Raw genomic sequence first — 18,491 nt, forward strand, 5'->3', positions numbered from 1 at the left:
TGAAAGCTGTACAACGAATAATGAAAACTGAAGAACTGATGCCTTTGTAGTGTTGGCAAAGAATACTGAATATACTGTGGACTGCCAGAAGAACAAACAAATCTGTCTTGGAAGAAATACAGCCAGAGTGCCCCCTGGAAGTGATGACCAGTCCCTGGAGAAGGACATCATGTTTGGTAGAGGGTCAGAGAAAAAGGGGAAGACCCTCAACGAGATGAACTGACACAGTCGCTGCAACAGTGGGCTCAAGCATAACAAGGATTGTGCGGATGGCGCAGGATCTGGTAGTGCTTTGTTCTCTTGTACACAGGGTTGCTGCATGCTGGAATCTACTTGACAGCACCTAACAACAATAGGTTAATCCATAGGGCTGCCATTAGTTGGAATCAATTTGAGGCAAGGGATTTGGTTTCCGGTTTTTTATGTTAATAAGGGAGGATCAATGTGAGGTGTATCTGAGTCACAGCTTTTTAAGAAGGTATGACTCAATTCACAGCCTTATTCAAGCCACAGCCTTGCTTGAGTCACACCTTTTATCTTACGAGAGATAAAGGGAGAGAAAAGCGAGCAGAGGGGAGACGCACCTCACTACCCCCAAGAACAGCCAGCAGCAGAGCACATCCTTTGGACCTGGGGCCCCTGCACTTGAGAACCTCCTAGGCCCAGGGGAAGACTTGTACCAAGGCACATTAAGATCTCCAAGGAACGCCAGGCCTACAGATGCTGAAAGGAGACAACAACCTTCCCCCAGAATCAAGAGATAGAAAACCTTCCCCTAGACCGGGTGTTCTGAATTCGGACTTCTAGCCTCCTAAACTGTGAAAGAATAAATTCTTGCTTGTTAAAGCCATCTACTTGTTTTTTATAGCAGCACTAGATACTAAGAGAGGAACTACTAATCATGGAGCTGGTTAGGAGTACAAGTGAGTTTACTATTCCACTCAGTTTACATTGTTCCATGTTGCTCATGATTCACTGAATTGACTTCATGATCCAACTAGTGTATCACAAGCCACTGTATGAAAAACCCCAAGTTAGGTGAAATCACGCACATTCCAACAGGATTCTATACACCACAAACAGATTAAGGTATATTTCCCTCAAACAGCATTTTCTCCAGATTTGTTTAAAGGGGAAAAAGAAAAACAAAACAAAAAAAAACTGTCGTATCTATTTCAAGTCACTACTGATAAAATACCAATCAGAAATCAAGGTATGAGGGAAAAGCCCTCGAAGGAGTTAGTACTGTAACATGAGTATGATGGGGAACCAGTGGCATGTTTCATGTAGGAGTGATAGGGGCAGATTTTAATTCTAGAATCCGACTGAACCATGGGGATGGTCTGGATGGAGAGAGAGAAAAAAAAAAAAAGACTAGTGGCAGAGTGATTAGGAGGTTTTGGCAATAGTCTTGAAATGACGAAGGCCTGAACTGAGACAATGGGACTAGGGATGGAGGGGTCAAATGTGAGAGATATTTAAAAGGCTGGCTTGTTGGAACATGTTGATGGTTTGAAGGTTGATGGGACAGGGACACAACCTGGCACATATGCATTCAATAAATGATTAATGAAAGGGTGGAATCAAAGCCGAGGAACTGAGATGCTTCACTAACTCAGACAATGGGGAAAGTCTGTCTCAGGAGGAAATAGAGTCCACATACAATGGATCAAAGATATGCAAAGTTACCCCAAAGAAATATTATGGCTACCTGTCATGGATTGAATTGTGTCCCCCCAAAATAAGTGTCAACTTGGTTAGGTCATGATTCCCAGTATGACTGTCTACCATTTTGTCATCTGATGTGATCTTCCTATGTGTTGTAAATCCTATCACTACGATGTAATGAGCTGGATTAGTGGCAGTTATATTGATGAGATCTACAAGACTAGATAGTGTCTTTAGCCAATCGCTTTTGCGATATAAGATGGGAACTTCATACCAACAAGAAAGCAGTGCTGGGAGCAAAGCATGTCCTTTGGACCTGAGGTTCCTGTGCTGAGATGCTCCCAGACCAAAGGAAGACTGATGACAAGGACCTTCCTCCAGAGCCAACAGAGAGAGAAAGACTTCACCTGGAGCTGGCACCCTGAATTCCAACTTCTAGCCTACTGGACTGTGAGAGAAAAGCTTCTCTTTGTTAAAGCCATCCACTTGTATTTCTGATATTGCAGCACTAGATGACTAAGATACTACCCAACCAGCCAAACCAGACTGTAACCTAATTAAACATATTAATCTAAAAAACATGTGCACTGGAGGGCAGCCCTGGATGCGGACAGCAAGACAAGCCTCAGAGGCAGGAGTTATCCAAGCACTGGCAAGGGAGAGGGAGCCTTGTTCCACTAATTGTGGGTACCACAATTGTGGGTACCACAATCCCTGTAGCAATTGCTTATTTTTACTGGAAACTGACAAACTGGTTTCTACCTGAGTCCCTATGAACTTGCTTAATGAGAAATCTGTCCCTGTTTTACTGATGAAAATCAGGTTTCTGAACTTGAAGTTTAGACCTTTGACCAGGTTGAATTCCTGAAAATCATGAATGCCATTTAAATAAGGCCTCCTGGGAGACGTCTGCTGGCCTCTCCTATTTGACAGAACCCTGACATGTAACAGTCTGGAACCATTATTTCGACAGTCACCACCTATGTTTTTACTAATGCTAGGTGCAGAGGAGCAGACTACCGTGTTCTAGGAACAACTCCACCAGGAAGCCTTCTCAGGGAGAACTATTCTCCCCCTCCTCCGGGTGTCGCAGCTCTATGATAACCCTTGGTATGCAATTAAATATCAATAGATGTCTATCTCCCCCACTATACCACTGATGGCAAGGCCCTCATTCAAGTCTGGTACCCAGCACACACTAGGCCTCAGCAAAGGTGAATGGAATGCATTTTTTAGAACTCAGGCAGTACTGTTTTCTGACAGTAAGAGGTACACTACAGATGTGTATGCAGGCAAGTGTTTTAATGTAATTATCTTACAGCAGAGTGGGCATGGATTCTGGAGCCAGGCTGCTTGAGTTTGAATCCTAGCTTTGACATTTTTTAGCTATGTATTCTTGGGCATTATTTAGCCTCTTTGTACCTCAGTTTTCTCATCTGTAAAGTGGTAATAACAGTACTTACCTTAAAAGGGTGTTTTGGAGATTAAAAGAATCAGATCAGTATATATGAAGTACTCCAAACAATACTGGGCACATAGCAGTGCTAAGTGTTAATGTGCCATTACTATTTTTTAAAACTCTGCCTATCCACAAGAAGTCTCTGGGTGGTGCAAATCGTTACCGTGCTTGGCTACTAACCGAAACGCTGGAGTTCACCCAGAGGTGCCTCCTCAGAAAAACAGCCTAGTGATCTACTTCCGAAACAATCAGCCACTGAAAACCCTATGGAGCAGCTCTGACACGCACAGGGCTGCCATGAATTGGAATCGTCTCAATGGCAACTGTTTTTTTTTTTTTTTTTTGATCCACAAGATTGGTTAGACGTGCCTGACACTAAGAAGCGGAATCCACTTTTAATATTTAATATTGAAGATTAAATAAGTAGATTTAATAAAACTTGCAGGAGAACAAAGAGACTTTGAAGTTATCTGTGGTCCCAGGACCAGTAGCCTCAGCATCAACCGGGAGCCTGTCTGAAATACAAATTCTTTGGTCCCACTTTAGACCTACTGAATCAGATACGCTGAGGGTGGGGTCCAGCAATCTGTATTATAATAAGCCCTCCAGGTGATCAGTTTGGGAACTTTTTCCATCACCACCTACATCTAACCTAAAGCCTGTTGATTCTCCTAAATAGCTCTCCAATTGGTCCTGTTCTCTCAGGCCTCGGCCACAGCCACATTTTAGGTCCTTACCTTCTGACCTGGATGACTTCAACAGTCTAACGACTCTCCCTACCTTACTTGGTTTTCTCCAAAAGCCGTCCTACAAAACGCCACTAATGAGATTGTTCTTAAACTCAAAGTCCAGTCGCACTGAACTACTTCAGTACTTGCTGCTTGCTAAGCACACGGGAGAGAGAGAAAAAAACACGTAACGTGCCCTACTCCTGTGTTGTTATACATACATGACTGTGCCCTTCATCTGTGTGGTAAACTCTTCAAGATTCATTTTCTGCCTCCTTTTTAATGGGTTCTTTCCAGAACCTTGACAGCACTGATGAATTTTCATTTTTGCTAGCTTTACGGTTTTAAAATTTATATTTCTTCGATAAAGAGCAAGGTTGGCCCTTTCCCCATGGACTTATCACTTACTAATAACTAACATTGGGTGAGTGCTTTCATTTGTCAGAAGCTGTTCTAAATCCTACTAACACTCAAACAGGGGAAGTGGAAGATGTTTTTTAAGATGCCAGGTGATATATAGTAGGATTATTCCACTAATCTGCAAGAGCAGAGATTACATGGATTATTTGCCTTATGATACTTCTCCCCTGGCTTCTCACCTCTAGCAAAAGTAAGGAGATGTGGTCAAAACTCTGGAGCCAGTCTCCTGGGTTCAAATTCCAGGACTGTCACTTACTAGTTGCACAGCTGTGGCCTAGTGAGGGCACCTTTTCAGTAAAATGAAGACAATGATAGTACCTATGAGTCGGAATCGACTAAAAGGCAACGAGTTTGTTGGTTTTATAGTCTACAAGGTTACTGTTGTGAGGATTAAATGAACTAAGATATGCAAAGCACTTAGGATCATGCCTAAAATTAGAGATTAATAAATGTTACTTGTTGTTATTTATCGTGTTCCATTCCTAGCATTTCCTATGAGCAATTTTTTTTTTTCCCACACAAAATGAGACAAAGCATAGGAAACTGCCCAGAGTATCATGTTTTGGAATCAGAGAGTCCTGGTCCTGCTATGTGTAGTTGCTATATGATCTGAAGCACATCATTTTAACTTTTTGAGCCTCAGTTTTCTCATTTCTAAAATAGGATAACAATAAGTACCTACTAAGGGCTGAGGAAACCCTGGTGGCATAGTAGCTAAGTGCTATGGCTGCTAACCAAAGGGTCGGCAGTTCGAATCCACCAGGCACTCCTTGGAAACTCTATGGGGCAGTTCTACTCTGTCCTATAGGGTCGCTATGAGTCAGAATCGACTCCACAGCACTGGGTTTGGTTTGGTTTTGGTACTAAGGGCTGAAGATTAAATGAGAAAACACACATAATGTACATTTAATAACCAATAGCTAGTTTTACTATTAATAATAATGTGGCTGAATTTGTTTAATTAAAATAAATAATACTAAAAAAAACCCCGTTAAAGTCAAATCCTGAATTGTTTTTAAATAGAAGAGAAAGGAAACACCTATTGAGAATCTACTATGTTCCCTGCAGTAACACATGTAATCTTTAGAACGATTCTGTCCGTGAGGTGTTATGATCCTCACTGGATAAGGAAAATGAGGCTCATGGAGGTTGTCATTTTTTTAAAGATGGCATAACAGAGATTCAATCCCAGGGATGTATGAATTTATTACATCATATTGCCCTCCCAGAGTCACAAATCTTCATTCAACAAATGTATACCTACGTTTCAGGTACTACTCTAGGCATATACTATCTTTATTTCAAAATAACAGGACATAACTAATAATAACAGTTATCATTTATTGAGCATTTATTCTATAGCAGGTACTGCCCCAAGCGCTTTCCACATATTAATCTTATTACTTGACTGTAGTCCCTGGGTGGTGCAGGCAGTTAAAATGCTCGACTATTAGCTGAAAGGCTGGCAGTTTGAACCCACCCAGAGGCACCTGGGAAGACGGGTCTGACAATCTGCTTCCAAAATATCAGAGACTTGAACACTCTATGGTACAATTGTGCTCTGTACACATGGGGTTGCCATGAATTGAAATTGACTTGATGGCAGCTAATAACAACATACATACCCCTCCTCAGACAGAGCACAGACATAATCAGAGAACTGTGCAAAACTCCAATTCAGATAGGATATATGGGTAGTATGTTTAATTTATAGTTTATTATTCTCATAATTACAGGCTACAATGTGGAATTTTGAAAGGTAAGAGAAAATTCTATAAAGACAGTCCCGATCAACCTGAACAAGTACGTAGAAGATGGTTAAAACTTTCTAAGTAGTGCCACTTAGTGCCTCAGCAATACTTATATGTCCTTTTCAAACACAGGCTCTGGAGCCAGAGTCAACAATGTAAAATATAAACACAAAGAGCTCTTAAGACAGTCATCCTACACAAGTGAGCATGGTGATATATATATATTTATATAATATATACATATTTTAATATTATATTGGTCCACTGAGTATACATATTTTAACAAAAGATAATAATCTATGTAATCCAGTTAAACATACATAAGATTAGGGTATACTTATTACATTGAAAGTTGGTGTATATAAGTTACAGATATTTAATATTTTCCAGAATGTTTTTTTAAATACAAAGAAATATTTCAAAAGCATTTCAAACCTTTGTTCATTTTCCCAGTGCAAAAGAAGGTTGTTCAAGTCAACTTACCTTTTTCCTGAAGAGTTAAGGGGAAGAAAAAAAAACCAAAAGCCCACTACCTTTCACAACTCCCAACGCTAATTCTCAATCAACTTTTGCAGTATATCCTTAGGTCACTGGATCACTTTAGCAAAATTAAAGCCTTGTGATAATGATTCAGCCCTTGCTTCATATATAAGACTTATATGCTGAAATGTTCCCATTTATAAAAGTAGAAAAAAGTTAGCAGTGCAAGACAGTGGTTTAAATTTTGTTTGGAACTGTAGCAGTCCAATTATGCATGGTGAGAAAAAAAGCACCATTTCAAGATAAAATGAGTCAGATACTTTTGAATTTATTTATAAGTTAGGCAATAAGTAACCTGATGAACACAAATCAATACCACCTTGACTTGGTGATTCCAGAGAATTTTAATGAGTTTTTACGTGAATTTATCTTGGTATTCAAAAGATTATTTAAGTCAAAAAATTAAAGTTACTCTACAGTTTACTGCCTATTTCAGTTTATTTCAAACTCAGCTCGTCTGCTAGGTCAGTTTTACAGGAGATGGGCTTTTAACATGTGAAGAGCTTTGGTGATTGGCAGGTTTCTTCTCTCCTAATTAAAAAAAAAAAATTTTTTTTTTTTTTTTTGCTAGCTTGCCAATTTTATAAGTGAAGAATATGAAGAAAATAAATAAAATATTTTTAAATCATGAGAATGGAAAAAAAGCAACAATATGATTTAATACATACCACCTTTTCCATTTGTATTCAGTGAAAGATTTTACATTTCAAGTCAAGTAAGTGAGCCTTCATTAAGGAAAACAAAAATACATACAGGAAAAGTTAAAGTACCTTCCAGTTCTAGCTTGCTAAAATTTCTTCTGCAAAAGTACAAAAATAAACCTATTATGAACTAAAGAGGTCAGTGCCACAGCAAAGGCAGAATGGCTCCCGTGTTAAGCCTTTTGCTTACCTTAGATTGATGGGTAGACTTTAGGTGACAAATTTTTCTCACCGTCTAGCACTTCAGATGTGCATATTCTTACAAATTTGATTTGTAAGTAACTGATTTTATTAATTTGCAAACAATGGAAAGGTGTCTGTTGATGTAAAATTCTTTAAATCCACAGAAATTATTTTTAAAACATATTTCACAAATGAGGCTTTAATGTTTTTATTTAGGAAAAGACTGAATCTGAACCTATAATGATTCAACCTAGAACAGCTCTTTTTAAGCAGGTGAGTCAATTTATGCAAAAAGTTTTCCTTGTCCCTAAAAAACAAACTAAACAGCATTTTTATTAAAAGGAAATGCAAACATGCCCTTTAAAGTAGCCAATCTGCACCACCATAAAAGAAATAGGATGCTTTTTCCCTTCCCCTCCCCCAACCATTCAAATCGGGGTGAATACTGCAAACTTTAGGAATCCACTGGCTATCATCAGAATCACCACAGAACAAGGGTAGAGCAGGGATGAAACTATTTCTCTATATTCCAGAAGGCAGAAGCTTGGGTGCTCTGGCTTTTACAAGTTAAAGTAGCACAGACAGGCAAAAGCTCACAGTAAATGCACACCAGAACAGGGGCCGAGGTGATGTCGTCTGACTGGGTTACTGTTTATATGGGGGTGGGAAGACAAATCTGAAATGGAGTTAAAAAAAAACAAAAAACAAACTTTTGTCACATTTACAGGAATCTCAAACCTCTGTATCCCCATGCTCATAGGTAGTTTGATACACATTGTAAATAGCTTCAGTATTCAGGAAGAAGAGTATTGTTGACAAAGGACATGAGAATTCTTCATGCTTCTGATATCTCAGATTTGCTGAGTGCAATAGCCAGTTCTAAGTCTTCTTGCTCTTGCTGATTCAGTCGGGCAAGCCTCTGCTCTTCCTCTCTCTCGCTTTCTCTCTTGGCCCATTCAATCATATCTTCTTCAGAGGGATACTGCCATTTATAAGACCAAACGAATGAATGAATCAATGAATAAAATAAATAAAAAGAAAAGAAGGAAAAGTTTTTACAAAAGGGCATTAACTATTTGTTTCATCTGAAGGGTTCTGAGAATAGTCTTACTTGTTTTTAATTTTTTTTCCTGAAAAGACATTTAGGTTTAACTAGTTATTAAATCGGGGTTTAATTAAAAAAAAAAAAAAAAGAGTGCAGTCTGCAGACAGAAAATCTATAAAGGTAAACACTAAAATATCACTTTAAAAAAGGAGGAATGCTTAAGATGGATTAGAGGATTTAAAAACAGTAGAGGGTTAGCCTTTTTGATCTAATGCAAAATATTTACTACTTCAACTTTAGTAAGCATCTTCACAAGTCAAATCATTTTTAACTTAACCTCCTCAGTAATTCTCTAGCTTATCCTAGTCCCTCAGGTACAGAAACTATCAAGCAAAAATTGTGCTGATTTTTCTATAGATAATGTAACAGGGTAAACTAAGCAAGATGTGGACCAAATCATTTCTTTAACTTTTGTCAGGCTTTGAGAACTTTTTGACCCAGCCTAAATAAAATCTTGTTATTGCTGGTTGTCATCAAGTCAGTTCTGACCCACGGCAACCCCATGTGTGTAGAGTACAGGGTTTTCAAGGCTGTGACCTTTTGGAAGCAGGTTGCCTTTGGGTAGGTTCAAACTGCCGACCTTTGAGCTAGTATGTAGTTGAGAACTTAACCATTGGTGCCAACGAGGGCAGTTACAACAAAACCTTACCACTGTAATCATTAGGTTGGAGAAATATTTTTATCCACTCCAGCAGTAACCTTGACAGAAAGTAAAAATTCTACTTGATTTAAAGGTCTATGATATGGAGGAACCCCCTAAAAGGATGAAATGGAAGAAACTGTCAGGGTTTTTGAAACTGGTAGCTTTTTTCCCTAGGGAATTACAGGGTCTTTGAAATTTACAAACATAATACTTAGTATTTTTTTCAAAATGAATAAAAAAGATTATATACTGATTTATACTGTAGCATACTGAGATTCTGGAGTATGAAATAAGCAAAACAGCCTCAGCGATTATTCAAGACTCACTGTAATCAGGTTGTGACTTACAGAAACTGAATTTAAGGTATTAATTGCCAGAAGGTTATTTTATATCAAGTAAAAGGATTCTTATCTCCTAAGAAGGCCAATTCTTGATTCTCTGCTTCAAAACTGTTAAAATTTCATCTAACAAAAATCAAGTCAGAATAATTCTGACACTCCATTCTTAAAATGTTCAAAATATTTATTCCTATTCTACTCCTTCACATTTAGGACACGCCATGGAATTCAGAGTATGGATTCAGAAGCTAGGAAGCTCACTCCAACTCTGTCTACCTTAGAGGCAAGCAGATTCCCTGTCTACCTCCTTTCTAACTAGAAATTGCTGCCAGGATAAAGAGGCTGGTTGGGTGACCAAATGCTATAATGATGAGGGAGACATTAGGCAGAATGTGGTCAGGTTTATCAGGCTACTAGGCCTCCTATTTCTAAACTAATCTCAAGGGTACAAGGTGATAAGTAAAGAAAATTCCTTTGTTATGGAATAACCCACTGCCGTTGAGTCCCTTCCGACCCTTAGCAACCCTATAGGACAGAGCAGAACTGCCCTATGAGGTTTCCGAGCTTGTAAATCTTTATGGAAGTAGACTGCCATGTCTTTCTCATATGGAGAGGCTGGTGGCTTCGAACTGCAGACCTTCAGGTTAGCAGCCGAGTCCTTAACCACTGTACCACCAGGGCTATGTTGTGGAATAGTAGTGATAATGAAGGTCATTTTTGCCTGAAAAGAAATCTGGGAAAATGAAACTTTGTTAGCTACTCTGAGAATTTTTTTTTTTTTTTTTTTTAATTATCTGAATAGTGATGGGATATATGTCATTACTTTACATCCCTCCAGACTGATACCTCCATGGCTGGCTGCCCCATTTTCTGTGCTCTCATGGGCCCTGCCTGTGCCATTATCACAGCATCCTTCCATTGTATCTAATGGTCTGCCTATTCTAGTCAGCTCTGAGAGAATGCAGAGTAAATACGGAAGGTTAGTGAATTAGAGCCCTCCAAACAAGTAACGATTTGTTCAGATTTTGACAATTACTTTTATTTCATAAAACTGATATTTATATTTGAAAAAAGCTACTATACAAAACAAAAATCTTACTTCGTATTCAAAGAAGCCCTGGCCCTGTCCTCTCATATAATAGTGGCTGACTGTTCTCCAGAAATCATCAAAGCTTTATGCACAAATATACATACACAGTTACAAAGACACAAGCTCATTACTGACATTATTTATCCAGGAGGCAGAAAGCGAATGACCCTCTAATGGCCCAAAAGAACTAAGACTACTAAAATTATTTGTGCAATGGAACAATTTTAGAACCATCAAAACAGAATCAGAGGTTTTACTTGGGGGAAGAATGAAAGATCATGTTTAGTATTTTGGTAAATTTAGTTCAAATTATGCAAATCTGGCAGACTCCAAAGTAATCTTTGAAAATTCTTCAAATTATAAGTGGAAAGATTTTCCCCCAAACGGCCCATTCACAGTACTTACAGCACTGAAGTTCGCAAAAGTGCCTGGGTCAGCCTCTTTATTGGTAGTGGTAGTAGTAGTAGTAGAAGTGAATGGATCGCAAAACATATCAGGATCTTTTTCTTTGAGGCTATCATTGCCTGGGAAAGGCTGAAATGGATCTTTCAGTTTAAAGGGATCAGAAGAATCCAATTTGTTGACTGGTCTTTTCCCTGGATCAAAATCATCACAATTAACTCAACTAGCAAACACAAACATGCAAGAATAAGAGCAAGGGGGAGCATTAGAGAACTAGGGGGTAGGGGATGAGGGTGAGTGCCTAAAACACATTCTCAGTATCACCTTAAATGGCCACGCCAACAATCTGTCCTCAAGTTTTTCATACACAACTTCTCAAAAAAATAAATGTAGCTCTATGTAGCTAAATGGGGGGGGGGGGGGAATCAAATAACAAAGTGGAATAAGTGGGCCAGGAATCTTATTTTTGTTCAGAGATTAAACTCTACCCCTTTCCCCCAATGTAGCATGCTCCCAAGAGGGAGGAAAAGATAAAAGAGGAGAAGAATGACAAGGAATAAAGGGAACCTTCTCTGGTGTTACAACCTCAGTTTGTTAATTATTCAGTTATCCACTAGTGGAAGTGAGGGCAAATGACCTTTGAAAAATGTCAAAATACTTTTTACTTTCCTCTGAATTTATACACAATACCTGAAAGCATAAAATTAAAATTATCTTGGCAAAATCCCACCTACTTTTTCTCACCCACAGTATTTCAAACTGAAGAATAAACAGAATATTTTGAAGTCTAGGGACTAAAGCTTAGTGGCTGCTGAGAAACTAATCTTTGACAACAGCAGCATATGGTCCTGTTAGTCGCTCATTAACTCATTACCATTTTCAAATGAGTTCTCTTATTTTAAAGTCTTACTTAAACTTAGTACTTCTTGAAGAAAAGATGTAAGAATAGGTGTTAAAATATCTTCAACTACATATTTTTCCTAAAACGCATTAAGCTGGTAATAGTAATATTTTTTCATCCTTGTAGCAGCTTGCAAAAGATCTCTACACAGATCCTTTAAACAATCCTGCAGAGGTAGGCAAAATTATCACCACCATCTAACAGTTGAGGCAACTGAGGATCAGATATATAAATTATACACTCCAGGTCACAGAATTTATTCAGTGGGACAGCCAGGATTAGAGCCTAGCATTAGAGCCCAGATTAGGCTCCCAGTCCAGCGCCCTTTCCAACAAACCTCCCTTCCTTCTTGATCTTTCTACAATGACATATACTCACTTTGCTGAAGATTCAGATTTAATCAAGGCACTACTGTATTATTTTACTTAGGATTTAAAAAAATAATCTCACTAATGGCATCATAAAAACCTGAAGAAAAAAACTGATTCTTATTATTTTTAAAAATTTATTCTAACAATCTTACTTTCTAGCAACATGTAATATAGGATAATTTCCCTTAAAATCTAGGAATCACTTAACTCATTTATCTGATTTTTCAACAGGTAACTGAGTATTAACAACTGCGCATGTAATTCTTTAAGTCAAAGAACAGAAAAATAATCCGATCAAGAAATACCATGAAAAGGTATTATAAAAAGGTGAGAGTAATAATCTGTTAACTACTGGGGCTGAAATTTCACTAAGGAACAACATATGATTAATGACAATGAATGGGGGTGTCTTCTCACATAGCAGCACCAAAACTACTGAGGGGATTGTCTTTTTAGTCACTTCTCATGAACTTTATTATCTTCATTAAAAACAAAAAAACAAACAAATAAACAAACAAACAAAAAAAACCCTTTCTTTTTTATAACAAAACCAAAACCGCTGCTGTTGAGTCGATTCCGATTCATAGAGACTCTATACTGCAAGAAAAAAAAAAAAAAATCCAAAGTGCGTAAGAATTTTTCTGGACAAAAAGATATCCAGTATTATAAAATAAAGAACTCTTTTATTAAGTGAGGTAAAATTATGTATTTCGTCAAGAAAAACAATATTTTAAACTACTGTAATCTGGATCTCTGAATTCAGCCATACATCATCACAATAAAAGATTTTTGGTTTACACCTGGCAGGAAAAAAAGGGGACTTTGAAACAATCTTCTTTTCTAAAATTAATGAAAACACCAAAGTATAGGAAACTTGGAAACTATTGTTCAAATGGTAATCAGTGGGCTTTGAAAAGTAAGAGGTTTCATCTACGAGTTCCTTTTTCCAAGTCTTGCCTCTCTAAAATTATTTAAGAAAAACAAAACAATTAGCTCTTGCCAGAAAAGCAGTTCATGAGTTACACATGCTAGCCTATGTCTGCAATTCTGTATTGGGCTCGGACAGGTAACAGCCATGGGCTTCAGCCATGTTTTTTGAATCACTTGTTTAAGGCCTTTTACATAATATGTAAGTATACAAGTAACGGCCACAGAGTACTCTTCAGGAAAAGAAAAGACATCTAGTTGATTTAAGAAAGGTACCAGCTCTCATACCAGGTGGTGGTGGGCAAGGCCTTGTTGGAGTTCCGATCTTTGGTGGCAATGCTGGGGGCACATCTTCACTTTGGACTGATGTTTCCTCAAACACATTTTTTGTAGTGACCACATTACTGACAGAGCTCGATGTGGCAGAACTAAATGGATCCTCATTATTGACCTTTGTTGGAAGAAAAATGTTCAGGTATGGTTATATATACAATACCAAGCAAACTGTGCATGGCCATGTAGCATTTGGAAGAATGATGTTAGGTATTATACAGCTTTCCTTATTTTGATTTTGACGGCACTGACATTTTAATCTTTGCACTCAGGGCCAAAAGGGAGAAATTAAAAAAAAAAAAGTTCTAGATAATTGTGATTATAAAATCACTACTTATTAACAGCAACAGATGATATTAAAACAAGCCAAGCAACAGATATCAAAACAAGCCAATTCTAGATTAAAGGTTTGTCAAGCTTCAGGCAATATTAAATACAAAACCATCTGAAGCTCATTTTATTTTAAAGGGAATGCATGTCTTCCCTCAAATTAATGTCTGACCCAATAATGATAAAAAAAAATACTGATCCCATACTTCCCAATGCATTTCAATATAGGAAACATTTAATTCTAATGCCGAAGAAAACGGCATCTTGAAAAACTGTAAAGACAATTTAAAAATTAATTTTTTAAAGCAAACGGATCCCACAGAATGATAGTCTTAATGCAGAGTAATGAAAGATTCACTTCTCCACAATGAATCAGATTTAATGATTTTTAAATCTATTTAGACCAAGGTTTCTCAACGGTGTCACTACTGACATTTTGCACTGTCAATAATTCTTTTTTGGGGGAGGATACTGCCATCCTGTGCATTGTAGGATATTTAGCAGCATCTCTGACCTCTATCTACTAGAAGTGAGTAGAACCCCCCACCCAGGTGTAACAACCAAAAATGTCTCCAGACATTGCCAAATGTCCCCGAGGGGCAAAATCACCCCTAGTTGAGAACCACTGATACAGATAATTTGACATATATTCTATTTCTCTTTAAATCTGAATTCAACCCTAGAGCTACACTGGATAAAAGGGAGCAGACATAAGTGCTGGACTATATGTGTTCATTATCTTAATATTGACCCTAACAGCCTCAGCATATAAAACCAAGTAGCCAATGCAGAGAGGATGGAATGGCTGCCCACATTTACAGTGAATGACCCAGCTAGTCAAGTAGGAAAACAAAATTTAGTTTACTATGAAGAAAAGCACTAAAATTGTCAAGCAATTCTGTCACGAGAAAATTAGACATTACCTATACCATTACTATAGCCTATTCATGTACAGAATGTCTAGCTACATCTATCTTTGATTTCTATCTGAAATCAACATTTGCTGTGGCTTATTGAAATCAAGTTGCAATGTCTTTGAGGGTTATATAACCGAAAAGAGGGACTGCTCCTTTGGTGCAAACACAGTATATTTTTTCTTCCCTTAATCATTGCAGGTTACCTTTGACAATGTGCTGAAGTCAGCAAATCCATCTCCAAATGATTCATTTCCAAAAATAGAAGCAAAGGGGTCTGTGGCTAAAATGAATAAAGAAAATCAGTGCAACAGGGCAGAAATACATCACATTTCATGTTCTTTTTCAGTTGTTAATATTCAGACAAAAGAAATACCTAATCCCAAATATTAATTCCTGAATTTGACTAAAGTTCACAACTAACAGCACAGGGATAATCCCACAAGATGAATTTCTTTGTATTAAATGTACCGATAAATGATTCAAGGTCAAACACAGGTAAACTAATTCTGGTTAGTGTTTAATGGTAAAATAATATACCTCCTATGAATTTAAACTATTTCTAATACAGACATGAGAAGCAAAAAAAAGCTAGACATCAATTCCACATCTCACGCTCATTCCTCAAAGCCCATTTCGAATGCTACTTCACCTACAAAGCCTGGAGTAATCCAAGTGCCTCTAATTCTCTCGACAAGAAGTGATTTCTTCCTTGTCTGGCACCGACTGATTGTAGTTTGTATTATGGTCATCTGTGATTGAAATATCACCTTTATTAGACTGTAAAGTCCTTGAAAACAAGAAACAAGGCTTATCCACTGAAGAATGAACACTCACCAAACATCTGTTGACCATATACCAAGTCCAACAAAATAAGATAAAATCTCTATCCTTGAAAAGCTCACAGTCTAATTAGGGACATGTAAACAAATAATCCTTAGTGGCTGGTGTTGGTGGTTGTATTCAATCTGTATGCTAAGCAAATAATCTGAGAAGCTGGACTATATGAAGACGAACGGGGCATCAGGATTGGAGGAAGACTCATTAACAACCTGTGTTAGGCAGATGACACAACCACGCTTGCTGAAAAGGAAGAGGACTTGAAGCACTTACTGATGAAGATCAAAGACTACAGCCTTCAGTATGGATTACACCTCAACATAAAGAAAACAAAAGTCCTCACAACTGGACCAATAAGCAACATCATGATAAATGGGGAGAAGACTGAAGTTGTCAAGGATTTCATTTTACTTGGATCCACTATCAACACCCATGGAAGCAGCAGTCAAGCAATTAAAAGACACATCGCATTGGGCAAATGTGCTGCAAAAAATCTCTTTAAAGTGTTGAAAAGCAAAGATAACACCTTGAAGACGAAGGTGTACCTGACCCAAGCCATGGTGTTTTCAATCGCCTCACATGCATGTGAAAACTAGATGATGAATAACAAAGGCCAAAGAAGAAGTGATGCCTTTGAATTGTGGTGCTGGTGAAGAATATTGAATATACCATGGACTGCCAAAAGAAAGAACAAATCTGTCTTGGAAAAAGTACAGCCAAGATTTCGTCTCCTGTACATTGGACGTGTTATCAGGAGAGACCAGTCCCAGAAGGACATCATGCTTGGTACAGTAGGTCGGCAATAAAGAGGAAGACTCTCAACAAGATGGACTGGCACAGTGGCTGCAACAATGTGCTCAAGCGTAACAATGATCACGAGGTTGGTGCAGGACCAGGCAGTGTTTCATTCTGTTGTATATAGGGGTTGATGAGTTGGAACTGACTGGAAGGCACTTAACAAACAATAATGAAACAGGTAAAAGCTTTTAGCGATGTATGAAAAAAGTACAGTAGGAGTCACTATCTGGGAGAATAAGGAAAAGAATCAAAGAAGTCATTCCACTTGAGCTAGGTCTTTTGAAGTACGAAATGGGGCTTGCCAGATAGATAGGAGGTCGGGGAGAATGAAGTATTCCGGGCAGAAGAACAGTACATTGCAAAAGCATCATGGTACAAAAAAAGGCATGGTGTATTTATGGAAGGGATTCCAGGGAGCTGAAAAATGTGGAAGGGTGATTTAAAAAAGAACTAAAAAGACTGAGGCCAGATCATTTAAGGAACATATGTCTGTCTTCATTCTTTAGGCCAGATATTTGCAAACTTTTTTTTTACCCAGGAATTTTGTTTCAATAGAAGCATTACAAAAAATCCTAGTATATAAAAAAGGTTTCCTGAGTGGTGTAAACGGTTAAATGCTCAACTACTAGCCGAAAAGCTGGTGGTTCGAACCCACCTAGAGGCACCGCAGAAGACAGGCCTGGAGATCTGCTACTGAAAGGCCACACCTTGAAAACCCTACTGTGCACACACAGGGTCACCATGAGTCAGAATCCACTCGATGGCAACTAACAACAACAGATTATAAAACATGACAGAATTCCTAAGATTGAAGAGGGGAAGATGAGGGGAGAACTGCATTAACTGGAGCATTTCTTGTTTGGTCTTTGTTGCCCTTCATTCAATCATCGAACAGAAAGTCTACTATTTGCTATTTGTGGTATTGGGGTCATAAAGGTAGATGGGAGAAAGCCCCTGGTCTCATAGAGCTTTGGTTCCAGTTGCGAAGAGTGGGACAAAGTATCTATTAGAATGATAAAAATAAAACAGGAATGTGACAGGAAAAGACTGGAGAGGCTCCATTAGATTGCATGGTCAGAGAAGCCTCTCTAAACAGTTGACATTTAAGGTGGTAAGAACGAACCGGGGCAAAGTCCCTAAGATGGGAAGGAGCCTGCCATGTTCAAGGATCAGAAAGGCAGTGTGGCTAAAGCATATGGGATGATAATAAGCATGGTATGACAACAGAGAGGTAAGCAGGGGCATGAACAGTGAACCTAGAAATAGGTTACAGGTATCTGAGGTATTGATCCCCTTAGCCCCAGGGAGGTAGTGGGGAGTGAGGTAACCTAGTAGCTTATACAGTTTACTGCATAAACATTATCTTTTTAAAAATGTGTACCAGGATATAGAAAAGGTTTGGAAAAACTGAGGTTGCCCAGGATAAGGGGATTAGATTTGGTTGTTAGAAAACTGGGAAGGCACAGGAAAGTTTAAAGCAAAAGAGTGATATGATTAGGTTTGTTTTGTTTATTACCACTGTGACTGCTGTGTGGGGAACGTAGCGAGTGAAAGCAGGACACTAGTTGGGAGACTATTACAGTAGTTCAGGAGACAGATGATGATGGTTTGACCTATGGTGGCTGCAGTGAAGATGGAAAGACAGATTAATGATACATTTTAAAGGTAGAGTGATTTCAGGAGAAGGAAAGAAAGGTCAAGGATGATTTCTTGGTTTTTGTTTTGAGCAAAAGGGTAGACTGTGGAGTAGCCTGGAGGAAGGACATGTTTGGGAGGGAAAAGGCAAGAATTCTATTTGGACATGTTCCATTTGAGATGCCTATGAGACATTCAAGCAGAGATGTTAAGGCAGGTTGCTATGAGTCTGTGGGGAAGAAGTCAAAGCGGCGAGTATAAAATGGGGTGGCTCTTTAGCATAGAGACAGTATTTAAAGCCATTCAACTGGATGAAGAAAATAAAATCTATAGGGCCCTGCCATAACCTACTCATGCTGAGGAGTATTACCTCTCAAAATGCTCATCGTCTGTGATAACAGGAATGATGGAGTA

General features: G+C 38.3%; 1 protein-coding gene across 4 annotated transcripts in view; it reads right to left on the minus strand.

Annotated features, from left to right (window-relative positions):
- Positions 1-7,086: 7,086 nt before the first annotated feature.
- EPS15 (epidermal growth factor receptor pathway substrate 15) overlaps positions 7,087-18,491 on the minus strand; it is a 176,969-nt gene continuing 165,564 nt past the window's right edge. For all 4 annotated transcript variants that reach the window (XM_064281947.1, XM_064281949.1, XM_064281950.1 and 1 more), the window contains 4 exons: positions 15,011-15,087; positions 13,516-13,678; positions 11,032-11,222; positions 7,087-8,432 (listed from right to left, as the gene is read on the minus strand). In XM_064281947.1, the coding sequence (XP_064138017.1) occupies positions 8,286-8,432; positions 11,032-11,222; positions 13,516-13,678; positions 15,011-15,087 (578 nt within the window). In that variant the 3' untranslated portion in view covers positions 7,087-8,285. The remainder of the gene's footprint in view (positions 8,433-11,031; positions 11,223-13,515; positions 13,679-15,010; positions 15,088-18,491) is intronic.

This window comes from Loxodonta africana, chromosome 3, assembly GCF_030014295.1.
Source record: "Loxodonta africana isolate mLoxAfr1 chromosome 3, mLoxAfr1.hap2, whole genome shotgun sequence".
Lineage (NCBI taxonomy): Eukaryota > Metazoa > Chordata > Mammalia > Proboscidea > Elephantidae > Loxodonta > Loxodonta africana.